At 31.3% G+C, this 19,556-nt stretch overlaps 2 protein-coding genes across 2 annotated transcripts in view; one reads left to right on the top strand and one right to left on the bottom strand.

The window, feature by feature from the left end:
* Window positions 1-18,729, bottom strand: part of LOC108746162 (neuroglobin-like) — a 62,954-nt gene extending 44,225 nt beyond the window's left edge. Inside the window, exons 1-2 of the mRNA XM_018482761.1 lie at window positions 18,499-18,729; window positions 18,155-18,205 (exon numbers count right to left, since the gene is read on the bottom strand). Of these exons, the coding sequence (XP_018338263.1) occupies window positions 18,155-18,205; window positions 18,499-18,503 (56 nt within the window). The 5' untranslated portion in view covers window positions 18,504-18,729. The remainder of the gene's footprint in view (window positions 1-18,154; window positions 18,206-18,498) is intronic.
* Window positions 1-19,556, top strand: part of LOC108746161 — a 72,065-nt gene that overhangs the window by 5,888 nt on the left and 46,621 nt on the right. Inside the window, exons 2-3 of the mRNA XM_018482755.1 lie at window positions 4,591-4,635; window positions 4,927-4,954. Coding sequence (XP_018338257.1) covers window positions 4,594-4,635; window positions 4,927-4,954 — 70 coding nt within the window. The 5' untranslated portion in view covers window positions 4,591-4,593. The remainder of the gene's footprint in view (window positions 1-4,590; window positions 4,636-4,926; window positions 4,955-19,556) is intronic.

Here is a 19,556-nt window from a genome sequence, read left to right as displayed (position 1 = left end):
TTATAATAAAATAAATTATCTACTATCTTAAAAGAAACAATTTTATTTTTTGTAAAAAGAGATATGCTTATACTGTGCCATTTTAAACACATTTAGTCTGTGTTAACAACTTTATCAGAATTTTTGAAAAAGAAAAATAAAGAGTTCAGCTGCAATTTCAGGAAATATTTTATATTACTTATTGACAAATTAAATAATCATGAGAATCATCTCGTATGGTACGAAAAAGAAAAAGTCTCTTTTTATGCAAAGGTCTTTGCCCGACGTGAAAGCAATTTCTAGTAAATTTAAGTCTGTGACTTCCTTATCATAGATCGTATCGTACATTCTCGATTGACGGCGGTAGAATGTGCGCGCGCTTCGGGGATTTTTCTAAGAATCCTGACTCTGAACAAAATTATAATTCTAGGCACAAGCGCGGCCTCGAGAGGTCGAAACTTGAGATGGGTGACACTTGATGTCCTCGCATCAATAAGAGGCAGAAGAAATCGCCGAGTTGGCTTTTCTTCTGCGTTACACATCTATTATTATTTAATTTATATTAAAGACTGATTTTTTATAATAGCTGTCAGTTAAATAGTCGTAATAAGAGAACTTACAATAAAAAAAGATTAAATAGTCGCGAGTGCATTCTTTAATTCCTCTTTAATTTTCTTTATAAAAAATTTATAAGCTAGTATAATAAAATAAATAATAAGCTAACAAACATTCTATTTATTTCAATTACATATTTTATTTATAAGCAGCAGTTGAATTTACGCGTAATAGAGCCATTTAGAAGACATTAGGAAAATTGACCATCCGACGAATTAATTGATTAAACGCGCATGCAGCCAACATGGATATGAAGTTCCATTAATAGAGAAAATAGTGTTTGAGTAGCTGAGCTTCATCTCACGACCTGTAGCTTATTAAACTTTTCATATCCAAGGCGAGCGTAAATTCGCACGACTCCGAGACAGTTGTGATTCGAGTTTAAAATTAACCAATCCTCTTGCACGCCTACAAACAACGTTATATGCTAATTCAGATTTACATATAGGAAATTTGAGAGAGAAATGAGCTTCAGGTGTCAATTACATCTTTCAAAATATTACATGTTAAACTTCATGTCCTTCATGTAAATAATGTGCTGTATGACTAAAAAAGAAACAAGTTAACGTATATACACTATTTATTTTTCTGCTTAATATCAATCATCAGAATTTCTATCTTGGTGTACATAATTTATTAATTGATAAATACTATATGATAGTTTATCAGCATTTTTTCAGCATTTTTTCAGCATTTCTTCGTTGATTTAATGATGCCTTCTCGCATTTAACTCTGTTTATACACGTGATATTTTTTTCCTGAATTTTATTTTTATTATATTTATAATAACCAAGGTGTATATTATCCTAATCAGGAATTCTAATAGAAGTTGGCTTATTAATGAATTATTTACTCTCAACAAAGAGATATTAATTACAAAACTTTTTCAATTTTAATTTGTTGACTTTAGAATTTTTAATTTTAAGACTTTGCATAAAAAGGAAGTCTCTCTCTCTCTCTCTCTCTCTCTCTCTCTCTCGCCCGCCCGCTCGCTCATTTGCTCTCTTTAACTCTTCGCAATTTTATATGAAACAAATGTCATAGAAAAGATAAATTTACAATAAAAATTATTTGTTTTATCGTCATTTGTTCAATCGCTTTAATTACTGCCGATTGTTGTCGAAATATTTTTCGCCGCGCGACAAAAATGACGGATACTTAATATTCCTGATAACTGCTAAGAAGATGGTAAAATCTTCGGCTCGAATTTTCGACCAAACAGGCAAAGTTTGTCGAAATCGACAGGGAAGCCGATCGAAATTATCGAGGCAAAAGTCTTGAGAGAACGGATGTAGCACCAGATTTTTTTTAGCACGAAAAAAAAGAAGCATTCCGAACGCTCTCGACTAAAGCTGATGGAGGATATCCTGTCAGATACACAACACACGGTTCCACCAATTCGGTTGATTATCGAGCGTGTAGCGGTCTCGACATATGCGTATGCATGTATGTACTCACATATACAAATACAGCCGCATACACGCGAGCAAACCCGTTATTGGGAATAGTAGTACTCCAGTTTTCAGTTTAAGTTCTATAAACATAAGCGCATTCGTTCTTGATTCTTCTACGAGAAGGGAAGAGAAGAAGAGAGAGGGAGGGAAAAGAGAGAAAAAGAGAGAGCTGGTATTCGCGCATTTTACTGCAACACATATTTTATGTATGACAGAATTGCTTAGCTATATTGCTTGTTCTATAAGCATCCAACGTATTCGAGTCTTATTCAAAACGAGAGAGTTATCGTTATTACAGTCGGTGAGATACAAATGTCACAGTTTATTTCTTTCATTTATGTACGCGAATATGAATTCACCTGTATAAACATAGCCATGTTTCGCGTAGGAAGATTCTATGACAAATTAAAAAAATTGACTTTTTCTTCAAATTTGTAAATTTAATAAGTATTAAATTATAGAGAGGCGATTAGAAATAACAATACGTTTTCAAGCTTTTAGATATGAACTTAATTTAACGTAAATTTTAAATAGAATTTCAATTTAAAACTTATTTAACCCTTCGGTACCATTTTGAATTTGGCATACATGGTTTTTTCCAATCCATGCTTTTTCAATATTTTTTCTATTGCTTAATAACTTTTCTATTAATAAAAATACATACATATTTGCAGCCACTATACACATACCTACATTTTGGTACCGTTATATTCTTTGTCTGGCATTTCAATTAAAAACTTTTTACAATATGTTCATTTTTGTGGAAGCAATCGAATTAGTTGGATATATATGTCATGTTCAAGTGTATTATTCCCGTATTGACACCAAAAAGTTAAAATTGAATATAAAAAAATGGCGAAAAAAGATAACTAAATTTAAAAATCCATTGAAAATACATTATCTCCAATATTGAAGGATTCGTATGTGCAAGGCTATATATAAGCGCGAATTCCGAGCAACAATCGTAACATATTTTACTATCATAATTTAATGTTTATTTATATAATTGATTAATAATAATAATACAAATGCATTTATTTACTATCTCCAATCCGTTACAAATATATCGTTTCATTGGCAATATCTAAATATTCCTCACAGCGCACCTGCGGTGGTGTAAAATACAATAGTTAATTGCAAGCGAATAATAATGAATGCATTTGTGTGTGAGACTTCATTATCTATTGATCTCGCAGTGCAATGTTTCAGATATAATACGATCCGAGTATGGTATTCCATGAGAGGATGACGTTCAAAGCTTTCGGAGTGCGCTACTACAATCGCCGGGGGTAAAAGGATTAATTACGTGGAAACGCTTTCGGGCGTCTTTTCGAACGAGAAGCGGCCGACGCTCTCGTTCGTCGGGGCGCCCGTTTATGATGTCGCGGCTGTCGGTATTATGCGATTAACCCGAGATTATACCACCGTCGAGATTCTACGGGGCCGCATCCGAACAGCCGGCCGCGTGTTTTTCGAATGCAGCCATTGGTCCCGCGAAACTTGGGGGCTCCCTAAGTACGGAGCACGAAGTAGAAATTAGATTTTTTCCTCGGGGGGCCCGTTTCATAGCGCGAGCATATTTAGCAATAAAGCCGTAGGTTTCAGGAGCAGAGGCTAGACATATAATTAGAGCGGGGTATCTCGTGAGAAAATGCTCCGACGCATAATGGCTGCGGGTCACGGAACCGAAGGGAGGTCTTCTCTCTCGGTCGGAAGAACCAAAGGTCCCTCCCCCCCTCTCACCCTTGTTTACAGGTGAAGTCCATTGGGCGCGGATTCGATTCATAAACCATGCCGCACCGTGCGGCAACGATCAGTCACATTCTGACCATTTCTACAGAATCTAACTTTGTTGTTTGCGCGAGTTTCACAGTGGCCCCGTATCACGTCTCATTTTTACGACTGCGATCGATATATATATAATAAACATGCGCGCGCATAAAAACATTCGACAACATTTGTTTCGCTAGATGTTTACACAGATGCAAATATAGATATGCATTTGTAAGTAATGGAAATAATAAATAAATGTATTTATCATTATTATTATTATTATTATTATTATTATTATCGAATTGATAGAAATAAAATGTAGGTCGCTTCGTACGTAGTTGGCTGCTTGTGCTTGCAGAACGTGATATCTTATTTTCTGCTTAAAAATTGCAGTCTTGCTCTATTTACAGTAAAAGATATAGGAGAAATTGGAAGAAATCAGCAAAACTGACAAGGCAAAACATCAAATTTAGTTAAATAAGAGAAATTCTGTATATTTGGTCAAAGTTAATTTGACAAGCAATTTAATAATTTTTGTTAATAAGTATTTTTAGAATATTAATAACCCGATGTTAATAAAAATCTTAAATCTGCGAATAATATATGTTGCATAAAATTTAAATTTTAATGTACAATATAAACTTAACTTAATATTTTATATAACATAAATTTCAGATTTTAATTTAGGCAAATGTTATAAAAATAATATCTTACAAATAAAAATTTTTAACTTTCCAATTTTACGATCACATTTTTTTCATTTTTACAGAAAATGCAGACGAAGAACGTAAATCTGCCAACATGTGATTACGAGGTAAGTGCATTTAATACAAGTAATTCGGTTTGTTGTGTAAATTAAAATTTATTTTATCGACTATTGTGTAAAAAGAAAATGTTTAGCAATTAACTTTACAAGGCTTATTTTAATTTTATGTTCTTAACTATTCTAATTGCTCTCGATATTTTCTTATTTATTTTTAAATTATGCCCAGTGCAGTTTGCACTACCAATGTATTATAAATAAAATTCATTGTAAAATTAAATTTTCAAACACATTTTCATTGAAGTTTTAATTTACGTGTCTTCTATCCCATGTATGTTGCAGAAACGCCGACTTGACTACCCGACTGGAAGTAAGTATGCTTTTACCCGCTAAACTATCCTTCTCGTATAAGCGGAAGGAAAAGCAAATTTCTGTGTCAATTCTATCTTTAAAAATTAAATGAAAAATCGGAAAGGAACGGAAAGATTGAGTCACTCTGCGGCGTATTTAATAAAAAAATGTTCAAATTTCGTTTATCATGTATATTTTCCCCACTTTTATAGGAAAAACTTATGAAAATATAGGAAAAACTTTATGAAAATATTCTTCGAAAAAGTTAGATATTTTTGGTAATAATTTTGAATAATTAAAATTATTTAGATATTTTTTTTACTAATTAAATATTATTTGAAGAATTTTGAAAAAAGAAGTATTTTCATTTCTATTTAAGAAAAACTATTATATGTGTGTAGAAAACACCGATAAAATAGAAAGTTTCATAGAAATTTCACTGGATTTTTTCCATCATCAAATTATCGATTTAATTTGCAACTTTAACATGTACGAGTACATACAATTTGTATTATATTATAATTAAATATTTGCACTATCACTAAGGAAACCTGAAAATAACAAAACCATAACCAAAATCATAATCAACATCCGGCGTAGCGAATGACTCACGATATTATTAGTATTTAAGTGCAATTAACTTGTGCGGCAATTCATAACTCGTGCTCATCACTTGTTGCCGGAGAATGCGTTTGAGCCACATAATTTTCTATTAGAGCTTTCATTAGAGCAAAGGATCGAGGAAACCTCGATATCGTGATCGATAAGGCAGAGATCTCGGAAGCGAGACTCGTAGCGCGTAAAGATCATCGAACTCAGCAGAGGCCCCTGATGCGTGCAAGAGAACTGAGATTCTTCCTTCGCGCTCATCGTAGACCGTGGCGGTAATTTTTAGATAAAACGAAAACTTATTGTTGCCGAATTACAATTCTAGTTGCATCGTGAAGATATAAATAAGTTCTTTGCAATAATTTGATTATAAAATTTGGAAAATTTAAATATAATTTAATTATAATTATCGCAATCGCGATGTAACACATCAGATATATGTACGATTAATTATTATAGCATTAGAATTCGTCGCGCTAATTTCATTAACACTAATATCGAATGTTGAAATGTTCATACGTAATGTCTGCATTATTCTTGATACAATTAATTACGGCCGACAACTTACGTGCAAATTAACAACCAACGTCACGCAATCGCGCCTAGAAATATTAAGTTGTTCCACGTTCCCGATTCGTTATTTATTCCGTAACCGAACTCATAGTCATCTTTTCATACTTTTTATACTACATTAATACAATGCAGTACTTAAAGTTTCATCCGTATAACCCCAAAAAGATAATACTCGATAATAAGTGCTATACAACAGATTAATGATTTTCTTAATAATTATATCTACATACAAAGCTATAAAAAGTAGTCTACTTATTACGATCTTCTCTTAAAATCGTCTAAGCATAGATCTTCAAGTTATCTCGCAGTTTAATATAAACTGTTTATAATTTAACAAAAAGTAGCAACCGAACTTTCCCTGCTCCTTATTATCTGTCTATAAATAATTTAAAATAACTAATATTTAATTAATTTTCATATTTCTAAATTTGAGACAGAACGAAAGATACGCAAAGAATTATTTTTTAATTAACGCGAATATGATTTTAAATATACCTTTTTATCAAGTTTAAGAAATACGTTCAGGAAAATTTAAAAACTGATCACATCTACATTCTCAGATGTGTCGAAAAATATGTTTGAAAATTGAATGTAAGTAAAATATATTTAAATCTCTTTGAATTCTTTCGATCTAATGTAACTTAATGAAAGATTTGCACCTAACGAGCAATCCCGTCCAACCTGATCCGCCGATCTATTCATCTATTTTGTACACGCATTGAAGTCTCCTCCTCACCGATAAAGTAGGGAACTTCGAGAGGGCCCGGGCCCCGCAAGATCATCGGACCCAACAGAGGCGCCTCCGCCCTTCCTCAGGACGTAGAAGAGAACGCTTGGATTCCGTTCGTTCGCCATAAACCTTGTTCGTAGCTCGCCGGGTGCGGTGGGACCGGTCGAGACAAGGAGAGGAGAGGGCCCGCTGCGCCTTTTCTCCTGGTACCCACCTGGCGTCTCACCTGAGGCACCTTCAGACACCCAAGTGCCGCGTCGGTCCGCGAGCGCGGTGCGTGTCTTCTCTTCGAGTTCTCATGAGCGTCGTCCTGAGAAAAACTCGCGGTGAACGATTTCTTTTTTCCATCAGTGGAATCCGCGCTGAAAAAAAGATCTTTTCTTTCGGTCGGAATTCTTCGCGGTCTCTCGCGCGAAACGGTGAATCATCGCGGAGCCAATTCTGAAGAGGGCTTCTATCTATGAGACGTTGGCGAGACTCGCTACACGAATTCGCGCGGAAAAATGAGAAGACGCTAGAGAACTCATCGAGTATTGTTATTATTGAAAGGGTTTCATCGGCGGAACTTTGCGCGCGAGTGATGCGAACGAGTGGTGGCTAATAAAGGTGCTGCGCTCGTTAAAACGTCAAGTATTCACGCGTGTGTCGAAGGGAGATACTCTCCGCGCTTCGGAAAACCGGATTTTTACGTGTGAAGAACGTGCTCGAGAGTAGAGGCAGGAGGAGAAGGAGGAAGAGGCGCCTCTTCACCGGCTACTGGAAAATCCTGCTTGCCTATCTATACTTGTGTTCAAGGACGACCGAGTAAGACGTGAAATTGCAGTCGCTTCGGAATTACCATTGTGAGTCCAATGGCTTCTTCTTCGGGAAAGCACGATTTATCTTTGCATATCTTTAGATATTGTCACAAGTATTATGTATGTAAATAGATTTACGATGGGAAAAAATTGTGAAATTTTTCAGATTTCTCAATTATATAATTTTAATAATAATAATTAACTTTAGTGGCTAATTTTTTATTTAATATGGAATTACACTTCTCGAAAGATATTTTGAAGGGGAACTATTTTAGACTATTTTATAAAGATAGATATTTTTTAGTCCCGAATTAAATCCCGAGTGTGTGTGCCTTGTCGAAACTTTTGACAAAAAATATATGATAACGTTTTATTATTAGATTTAAAAAGTTTAGTTTAAAAGAAAAATTTTAACGCTTTGTATCTGAAAGTCAATTACACTGACGTTTTAATTAAGCAAAAGTTGATTTTAGCATAATAAAAAATTCGACGATTAAAAATTAGCTCCGCTATATTTATTTATAACTTTATATTATTTAATATTCTAACACTATTTAGAGTCTTATCATGTAAATATCAAACTATTTACAAGCGACAGGGAAGTAAAACAGTGTTAATACCATAAAAAAATTATAATGAGATAAACTTTTATCATCAGATAAAAGATTTGCATAATAAATTAGTTACAGTAAATAACCCCAAAAAGAATGTATTTAAATCTGTAAACAATACAGAGAAAAAGATACAGAAGAAAGATTCAAAATCTTTTTCAGACTACATCATATCTGATTTCTCATGCAAATCAGACAAAATAAACAATTTATTTTGCTTTAACTCTCCCATATTCGTCCTTATTCCACATGATACATTTTAAACAAAAACTTATTTTTAAAAAAGATTTTTAAAAAGAAAAGTAATAAAAACACGAAATAAATAATCGCAAAAAAAATAATTGATAAGTATCAATACAAAAGGTAAATAAATTAAATAAATAATAAATAAATAAATAGTTAAATATAAATAAATATATATGTTATAAAATTAATAATAAATAGAATATAGATAGAATTGCAAATTGTTCACATTAATTGCAATTTCATTATTAATATAGAAATAATTTTATTTAAATTGACGTGATTGAATTTTATTTAAATTAACAGCAAAAAAAGAAAAATATATAAATAGGAAAACACCGCGTTTTAATACTGCATGTATTTTCATTGGGTAATTTAAAAAATTATCTAGTGTTTATAGTCAATTTACGAAGAAATTGCTGTTCTGTTCATCTTTCGAAACTTAACACGCGTCAGTCAAGGTTTTTGCTATTATTCTTTCGTAAATTATGCGTCGAGAGTAAAAAAATGCGGCGATACATATTTATCACGTCCGTCATGGATGCCGACAGCATATTTTCGACTCCCGCAGCGATTATCCGTAATCTACTGACACGAATCCCGGATGACGATGTGCTAGCACCGTGATTCGATCGACTACTTATATAAATCCTGTTTCGAGGACGTATGCGGATTTATGGATTTATTAATATTTACCCGCGCGGGAGAGAACCCGTTTTTCTCCGTCATCTGTGCCGATAATGTTATTTCGATCGCGGCTTCTGCTGTGTAACGCGACAGGGAAATACGATCGCCTCCGTAATGGAACACGTCTGTTTTCAGATCTTCAGAAACGCGAGAATAAAGTTACCTGTATTTGCATATGAAGTACAGCGTGTAGAATCGAAAACTGAATTAATATCCTAACTGAATTAATAGTATAAAATAGTTTAACTAAAATATCGATATATCAAAATTTGTTCGTTAGAATATGTAAGAGAAATATGTTATATAAGTACAACTTGGACGGTAATAGACATATTGCTTCTAAATAGTAACATTAAATATTTATCTTCTTTTTATTTTTATATGGTTTGAACAAGTCTCATAAATCAAAATAGATAGGTATTTCATTAACACTATTCTGTCATTACTCGTACTCAATATTAACACATAAAAATATTTACATTAGAAAGCTTAATCAAAACTGATACTTGATCGCGCGACATGTTTCTTGTAATTACCGTTTCATTATGATAAATTGATTCTACGCTCTTGAAGTTGAGCTATGTTGAATCATGAAGCAGGCTCGCAATAAATTTATCGAGACAAACTCCATGTTGCAAAAAATGGGCGGATTCGTATACATTTGAAAAAAATTTACTAGATATATAGCTTCGCGAGTGGCTTTGACCTGACATGAAACATTACGTGCACATGCAAACTCACGCTAGTTGTGCACATAATTATGCGTCAATAGCCGAGTTCTCTCGCGCTCATTCACCTGTTCTCAAATCGTTTTCCCGTTCCACAAGAACCTTTTGCGGCTTGCTTGTTGTTACATTTACCTGTCGTTCACTTTCTTGGCCTCCTTTCATGTAAAAAGTTATCTTTATTTATTAATTAATTTTTCTCCCTAGTACTCGATTTTTTTTTGTTTAATTAATATGCATGTATTCGATTTATGAGACTTATTGAATTAATTAATTGCATATACAAAAAATATAAACTCTGATTTCTGAAGAATCACAATCAATTTGATGTTGGAAAATATAGTTTCTGACAAGAAGCGATATGTTTCCATTGGACATGCAGTATTACTGCAATGGCAATCACGTGGTTAGTATTTGCTAATATATTACGTCATTAGTTAGAGGTATTAAATTGTAACGGGACATAAGAGATGTCGAACACATTATCTGCTCATCAGATAAATACATATGAAACCACAATCGTAACAAGGCGCGAAGCAAACGAAGTTACATTCACTACTGCATGATGAAGTTGTTGAACTACTAAACGCAGTAGCGCGTAATTTATTTCTCGACATGACGATTAAATGCAAAAAGATAAAATTTCAATATTGAATTAACAAATTATAATTTTTATTTATAAAAAGATAAATGCAAAAAGTAATAATGAAAACATTCTTAAGATTAGGCAATTAAAATAATTTAAAAATTACATTTTCAATATTTTTATCACAATTAGAATATTTAGTTTAGTTTGAAATAAAAATAAAATCGTTGAAATATAAAATATACATATAATAAATAAATAATTGTAAATATCCGTGCATGCGCAGACATATCACGATAGGGAACGTAAAAATTTGAAATTCGAATGAAAGAAAACCAGTCCAATATTGAATGCACTCGTCAGTAAAAGTAAACTTTACTGGCGCTAAAGCATAAAGTCGTTCTTTATTGCCATGCCCTCGATGCCTTAATTAAGGCGCGCGTCAACTTACACGCGTTGTCGCAAAAAACACGACGATTGTATAATTTTAGTCAATGCATGTAAACGAAACACATTCTAAATGCAGCAAAGATTTACGAATCGCATTCTACGTTGTTTAGATGCAGTCATTTTGAAAAAAAGATCATGCCTGTTTTCATTTATTTATAAATATCGTTATCGGAATCTTCGTTATCGGAGGAGAGAGAAGAATACCGTTATAATATATACAAATAATGAGAGATAATGAGATCTCAAGTATTTGAAGAAATTACGTATGTCATGTTTCTAATGTAATTTTTTTATATCCATAATTACAATTTATTAGTTGCAAGTACGGAGCAAATTTGCGGTTTATTTCAGAAAGTAAGTCAATTACATGAATTCTCAGAAAATATGAAAGTCTGTGTTCTTCTATCTCCAGAGAAAAAATATTGTTTCTCGATATCTCGTAAGATATCGTTATTTTTAATATTGACGTTAAATATCGTGAGATCTTAAAGATGCTACCTATCGTTAACGATGCGTGAACCAACTGATTTGATGGCACGAGTCACAATTGACCGTCTTCTTTTTATTGTCCCGGAACGCACTCGATTGAATCGTGACTATTCAAGATAAATTCAAGTACAGTTAGTTCCTAGATACTTTGATTTATCGAATCATCGTTATGCGTTATCTAGCGAGGAACTATGTTAAAAAAATTACAGTGAATTGATGCGATCAAAACGGTGTCTCGTTTGAAGTGTTGTGAATCTAAACTCTCGTTTGCTTTTTATTTAATCGAATTTTTCAAACTTCTTATCATGGTCAATTTTGTAATCAATATATTAACATAGCGTTTCGTTAATTTCATTAATTATTAATTTTTTATAGATTTCATGAAATGAAAGTTGTAAATTTCTTCAAATCTAAATTTTTGTATTACAATTACTTTTTTTAACATAGTAGCAAAGTTACTAAATTAATTTTATTTATTAATAAAAATAATACAGTAGAAAGGAATTGTCATCGCAATTTAAAAAAGTTTTGATTTGGTAGGTTTGCAATGAAGTTTCCTAATTTTACGGTGTACAATCTAATTAAATATAACTTTCTCTTCATTTTCTATGAATTATATACGTTTTAAGCTTTTTATTACTTTCTGAATTTAAAAATTATTTCAAAAATAATATTTTAAAAGATATTTTCGAAAAAAGATGTTCGGAGATTAAAGATGACAAAAATTATAATAGATAATATACGTATATATGTAGTTTTTCTTTTAACAAGAGAAGAATTAGAAATAGAAACGTACTTTTCAATTGCAATTTATGCTAAAAGATAGTCTTTTATGTTTATATTAAAAATTTTTAACTCCAACTTTAAATATTTCTAAATTTTTCAAAAATTAACAATAAATATAATAATGTTATTTATATGTGTAAACCGCTTCAGAGTGCCTGGATTTAAGTTCTACATATACAATACTAAGCGAGTTTCTAGTTCCCACGTAATAGTTTCCGAGACATTTGTATTCGCGTAATGCGGAAAAAAGCGATGTATGTTATTTGCATTCTTCATGTCAAATCATTATAAGGTTTCGAGCTAGTTTTACATAAATCCTATAAAATTACGAAAACTGTAATGCAGTCGTTCGTAGATTCTTGTAAATAACCCATCATTACCCAAGGTAAATCGTAATAAAGCCGCAACTAGACATAAGAATGTTTTCTGGATCGCAGTGTTGTGGAGAAGCGAGAGTGCTTAATTCGTGATGCCCTTCGCGCGCCCAATACCATTTCTATTCTTGGTGTCGTTATCTGCAGTAGCCGCTTTTCGCCACTCGTAATTAATTAGACGGTTATATAGAGTGGCGAACACACTGTCGTGCTTTAGCGTTAGTGCTTTAGCGTGCGGCGGTGCATTTGCAACGTGTATTTTGCCATGACAAGCCGAGCATATAGTTCAACAACTTTGTAAGCGACATGCTTACTAATTTAATGCCGTCAGCTCGTGCTTTAATCTTTGACCCGAGACAAATTCAGGCCAGCCACAAAAGAGATCCTATTTTTACGTTTTAGATTTCTCTTTTAAAAATTTGTTCTATAAACAAGATATTTTTTTATATACAAGTTTATTAGTTTATTTCGAAAACCTTAAGTATTTCACTTATTTTTGATGATACGAAAAAAATTTTTTAAATGAAAGTGAAACAATTTCAAGAGAGACGTATTTCGATCGCGTTTCTTTCTAGGTAAAGGCGCCAAAAAGATGTAAACGTTACTTTTTTAATGGAACTATATGATTTTTTTACATAATATGATTCCTTTAATTATTCTGTATACTTATAACTTATATTCTGCATATTTAATTTAACTTGTATAAAAAATTAATAGTTTACGAGATATTGAATGTTTTATATCAATATGTGCTAAAATAAAGTATAAAATATCTCATAAATTATTAATTTTGTTATATCTTTATTTTAATACTTTTATATGCAGAATAAATAGAGCAATCGTATTATGTAAAAGAATTATATAATTATATAATTCTTTAAAAAAGCAGAGGTGACCTTTATATCTTTTTCACGTCTCCACCTAGGAAAAAAACGTAACTGCAATACATTCCCTTGAAATCATTCCATTTTCATCTAAAACATTTTTTTCGTTCATCAAAAATAAGTGCAATATTTTCCAGGGTTTTTATTTAAGTGGACCACCTTGTGTATGCATAATGATCGATATACATCAAATTACATAACGTGCATGTATGAATGAAACATCTATCAATGACTTTCATGAAATAAATTTTCGTACGCGGTGTAAAAATCAACCTTGTATATCTCTTCGAAAATATTTTCATGTCATCGCTACACTCTTTGAATATCCTTCAACATAAATGCGTAAATATATTTTCCCATCAACGCGCGTCCTATATTCCGTCTTTTCCATTCCCTTTTATTCCCAGAACCATCCACATTTCTAAAGGCCGCATTTGATAACCGCTTTTCTACGCTCGCCTATATCTGCGTGCATTTCATATCTACGAATTGCACGCAGATCTGCCAACACCTGCCGACACGCCGCGCTGTTTCGCATTTGCCATCTCCTCTGTGACGAACAAGTCGCGTCGCTCGGAGATGACTTCCTCGCGAGGATATCCTAGGACGTCGACTCATCCCACGTTTCTTCAACGGTACGAACATCTGTCGGCTACCTCTCATATATCGCGTCATTCGACTAACTGTACAGCGCTATTCTGTGAGACGGGCTTATAGAAATCTAACGATCTCTTCGAAATCGCTTTTGGACGTAAACATAAAGAGAGTTGGAAGATTCTGAAAGTTGCTTCACCTTAAATGACTACAAAGTTTTTTCATATAATTTTTTTAATAATTTTCGAGCTACAATGGAATTATTTTTTTTCTGTCAAGAGTAATCAATCTGAAAGTTATTTTTTTTTTATGAATGCTTTTTATATATAAAATCAATTTAAAAACATTGAAAATGTTTCATTTAATTATTATTTACTTCTTGATAAAAATTATCATATTGTTTGTAGATGTAGAATAAATAAATACTTCCTTACTCAGACAAAGTCCGCGTCATTTAATTATCTCAATTTACAATTTCTCTCAATTTACACAGGCAAATTAATTTTATTAAATCAAGTAACAAACTAAAGAAAAATACTTGCGCGATATCATAAGGGATAAAATCGATTGAATTACATGCGTGAAATCGGTCACAACTCGGAACAAGATATTAAAGCATAAAACTTGTAATCAGAATGCTAATAATTGTTCTTGCAACAGCATCTTGTTAGGGTGTTCAGATTAAGTCGTGTGAAATCGGTCAGGACGTGGAAATGGATGAGTATTGTTCCCTTAATTAGGAAATACGTGCGAGTGTTTACAGATATGAGCAATTTTACGTAGAATGTATATTTAGAATGTATTATTTAGAATTTGGAATGTATACTTATAACAATTATTTCTAAAACTAGTTTTTTCCAAGAGATTTTTTATTTGATAAAAAATTATTAAAAAAATAAGATTGCTATTTAACATAATAAATATCAAGCTTTATTTATTTATACACAGTCAATCAAGTATTAATTAAATTGTATTATTTAAAAAAAAAAAGAAATTTATAATAAAGAATGAACCATTAATTAAATTTTTTATTAAAGGCTATTTTTAGAATTTTATATCAAAGTTTAATGAAATGTAAGTGTAATAAAAGTAAATGTATAATCTCGGAGAATATAGATATAACATCAAAGACAAAGACGAAGATAATTAAAGTACGAGAGAGTTTCTACAAATGAAGATGAAAATATATGTACGTATAGAAGGAAGAGTTGAATGAGTCGTTAAGAATCATTAGCACTTGGCTGTCTTCGTTTATTTCGAACACGCACGCTTGATTCGTGTGCGTACTATGTCGGTAGAGAATCAATGGTACGCAGATATAACGCATAAGCCAGGTGAATGACAGTGAGTTTGAGTAAACGTAATGCTCTACCGGATGTTACAGACCTTACAGACCCTTGATTAACATATTTAACATCCAGCCATATTTATTTTATAAATTACTAATGCGATCTTCGAAAAACACGATTAAACCGGACGAGATAAGAACTGCGTGTTTGTTTAAGTACGTAAATTTGGTATTCTATTATCCAGTGGGCACGTTACATTAGTTTTTCCTATCGGTATAAATCGGTATAAATTATATCCGCGCAGCGATGTGTAAATTATTCCGGATAATCCGCGTAATCGCGTGGCAAAGAGGCTCAGGGTTAGAAAACATCTTCACGAAGAGAAGCCTCGAGAAAAAGCAAATTGATCGAGTCGATCGTTCAATTGTCAGTAGAGATTTTCGAGTCCCGTTATTCTCTGCATTCTTGAGAAAGATTAAAAATTTTCAAATAGCAAAATTTTAGATCGATTAATGCAAAATTAAAAATTATTAATACAACGTGAAAAACAATGAAGGTCTGAATTTATTTACATTTATTTTTATACTTTTGTATTAAATACAAAAGTATTAAAATTTACATACTTTTTATTATATAATTAATATCATGTACATACAAATAAATGTATAATATATTATATGATTATGATAAAAGTTACATAATTTCACAATAGAATATTTTTTTATAATTAAATTTTTTTATTTCTAAATCAATTATTTAATTTCATAAAGACAAATTTGTAATTAAAAATTTTTTTTTCTATGACTAAATTATCGAATTATATCCACGCGTTATCATTCTATTCGTATATCTACCTACCCGCATCCTTATTCGAATGCTACCTATCCATATTTCTATCTGTAATCCTACCTAGTATACAGATCGCGCATATGACACGCGATTCATGGAAGAGCTCTACGTACTAGTTAATCCAGCAGGATTATCATCCTTTACAGGTGATCACTCGAGATCCGGGAAATGATGTGCGAATTAGAGTTTTATTTGCAATAAGTTGAGATTTTAATTTGCGAAGGATTGGAATTTAATATGCGGCATTATTTCGTTTCTTATTCCCTACGCACGATCACACATGAAAAAATATCGTACGCCTACCTTGCGTACCTTTCACTCGTATTGTTTGATGTTGAGACACCTACATTACGTTTCATTTATCAATATCGTACGATATAGGTTACGGTCCACTTAATGATTCGAAACATTCTTTGATTGGTCAATTAAAATTCTTTCTTTCATCAATCAAGAACTTCATTTGTAGCACCAAATGGACAGTCCTATATCTTACATAATTAATCTTTTAGCTAGATAAGATTTATTCATTGCCTTCGGCCTTGAAAAATTTAGAATAATATCAAAAGTCAAAAAGGATAATAAATTTCTATCGTAATTAGTACTATTATGATTCAGTCATTATGTTTTTACGTAATATATCTTCACGAATTTGTAAACTAATATAAATATCCCGTTATTCCATTATTACACGTTATTAGAATAATTTTAATGTACAATATTAGAAAAATATTTTATTTAAAAATCAGATATTTTGCTGTTCAATTTAAAGATAATTAAAAAAATTCGTTTGTTCCACAATAAGTATTTTTTAGATCTCACATTATTTAGCTTTGTAAGCCAAGCTATCTACAGAAATAAATAAGCTATAAAAAATTAAAATAAAATTGGCATGCGCGCGCGCGCGTTATAAGAATTATAGACTTGTAATAATTATTAATGCCCATACATTTTATTAAATAAATTTAATAAATATTAAATAAGATATTCTCTATAATACATAATCAAATATATAACTTTTAAAATCCTTTTCTTTTATATTTATATTATGTCATATAAATATATTTTTCAGAAAAGAATTTCTGAATTGTTAATTTTTATATTGATTTACATAACATTTAATCCTGGACAGATATAAAAATATAGACCTCAACGTAAAATATTTGAGAAGAGAAAGTAATAAATATGAATAAAAATGCAGTATTTACGTATTATTGTATATATAATAACAAATTTTACAATATTTTCCTATGTTTCATGTTTCATTTTTTTCTATTTTATATTTAAATGCACACAGATAATGTAAATATCCTTTACAATGTGATCTCCATTTCTTTATTATTCATAAAATACCACGAGAGAATTTAAATAAAGTTTATCTAATTTTTTTATATTGTAATACACATCAGCTTGTAGTTTTATGTAATTTTTATATCATAAAACATCTCGATTTTATTTTATTTTTTATCTCTTCTTCTATTTTTTCGAATATTTATCTGAATAATATATATAAATTCGGAAGTCTAATTATTATTATAATGTAACTGACATTAATTATGCTCAAATAATATTATTAATATATCAAAACATTATTCATTTTTAATTGCTTTTACATATAAAGTAAAATACATCAGAATATTCCGAGTAAATATGTCATTATAACAAACTCTAATTTTCTCTCTTCTGCAAGCTTTATGCATACGGAGATACGAGTGTACGCGAAGTCTCACATGCATAATAATCAAAATCCAGAATTAAATGTTTTTTTGAATTTATTTTAGCCCAATTTAATGCAACATATCTATAAGATATCATATAATTATTTATAATTTATATTATATTGAATTCAAATATAATTCAAACATATCATATGTATATAAAATTAATAACTGCAATTTTTCTTATAAATTTATTGCTCAATGTAAAATAAATTTTTCGTCACTCACCAACATCGATGCGCAACAGCGGAGTTATCGGCTACGATGACTACGTTGATTCTGTAACACACAAATATAAGATTCAAATTATAGAAGCGTTCATAATCATAATATCTGAAAAAGAGTTAACTCTCTGTATGCGTTGAAAGAACATTCTGTTCTTTTTTTAAATAGATGCTTAATAAAGTAACATTATACAATTTTTCATGAGAAGATTGTATTTCTTGAATACAAATTCTCTTAGGATTTTATATATAAAATTTTTTCTCTAATTCTTATTTAAAATATTCGAATTAATGAAACAAATGGTTAATAACCGGTGACAAATAAGGTACAAATAATAAAATACTCACCCCATGGTTGCTCCGCCGGCGCCCGATGCTTCTCCTAGGCCTCCTCCTCCTCTCAGGTTGTCGAGATCTCCTCTTCTCAGATTACACAACACTCGCGAATAATTACGATTTACTCGCGCGAGGACTAATAATCAATAAAAGTTTTTTTCACACTACACTATACAACACTCCCGTTTATAAAACTCATGATATGATATCTAGTTCTGTCGGACAAGTCGCACTTCAAGTCAAAATGTGCCAAACTTATCAGAAGTGCAACTACCGGCACGAACGAGAATATAGATTAAAGAGGGAAAAATAAGTTTAAAAAAAAGTCCTTTAGTCCGATTAACCGGCACTCCCGAACGCGACGCGACAAACCGGCTGCGATTCGTTCATTTAGTTAAATCGACGACAAGTTAGTTAATTTGTCAGGCTTCCAGATCCTCAGGTAGTAAGTCCATATATCTATAAAAGCAAATAATCAATGAAGAAAAACTCAAAGAAATTAGCAACGAGTGTTGATCGAAAAAATAAAAATACTGATAGAAAATTTGATGTAGAAAATATTAGAAAAAGTAAAATGAAAAATGAAATAAAATAGTTAATTATTTTAATAATTATTCTTTACTTATAGTTGTAGAAATATTAATGTATTTTCAGTGCACATAAATGTATAATAATAAATCCATTATGAAAGTAGCGATAATAACAGATGTAAAATATATATATGAAATATTTGATTAATGAAAGATTAATATATCGCTGCTTTCTATAATATTATTATTTGAGTTATTATGACGACACAGGAGGCGATACGTACTGCTATTTCGAGCGTCAGAATGTGAATGATAGCGCGGCTACTTAAGGTAAACAAAAAAACGCTCTGTACATTGTAAACACATTCCAAAGTATGCCAACCGAATTATTTAAAACGAAATAAATACAAATTTATAACGAGTCATTTCGTCGTTATCATTCATGGAATTTCTCACGTCACACTAATATAGTTATCCATTCGAATGTCGCTGGAAGAATAATAGCTCAATCTCTTACAGAAATCTAATGCTAATCAATTC

Source organism: Trachymyrmex septentrionalis, unplaced genomic scaffold (assembly GCF_001594115.1).
Source record: "Trachymyrmex septentrionalis isolate Tsep2-gDNA-1 unplaced genomic scaffold, Tsep1.0 scaffold16, whole genome shotgun sequence".
NCBI lineage: Eukaryota > Metazoa > Arthropoda > Insecta > Hymenoptera > Formicidae > Trachymyrmex > Trachymyrmex septentrionalis.
The sequence above is the reverse complement of the archived record's forward strand: the minus strand, read 5'-3'. Positions and strand labels throughout refer to the sequence as shown.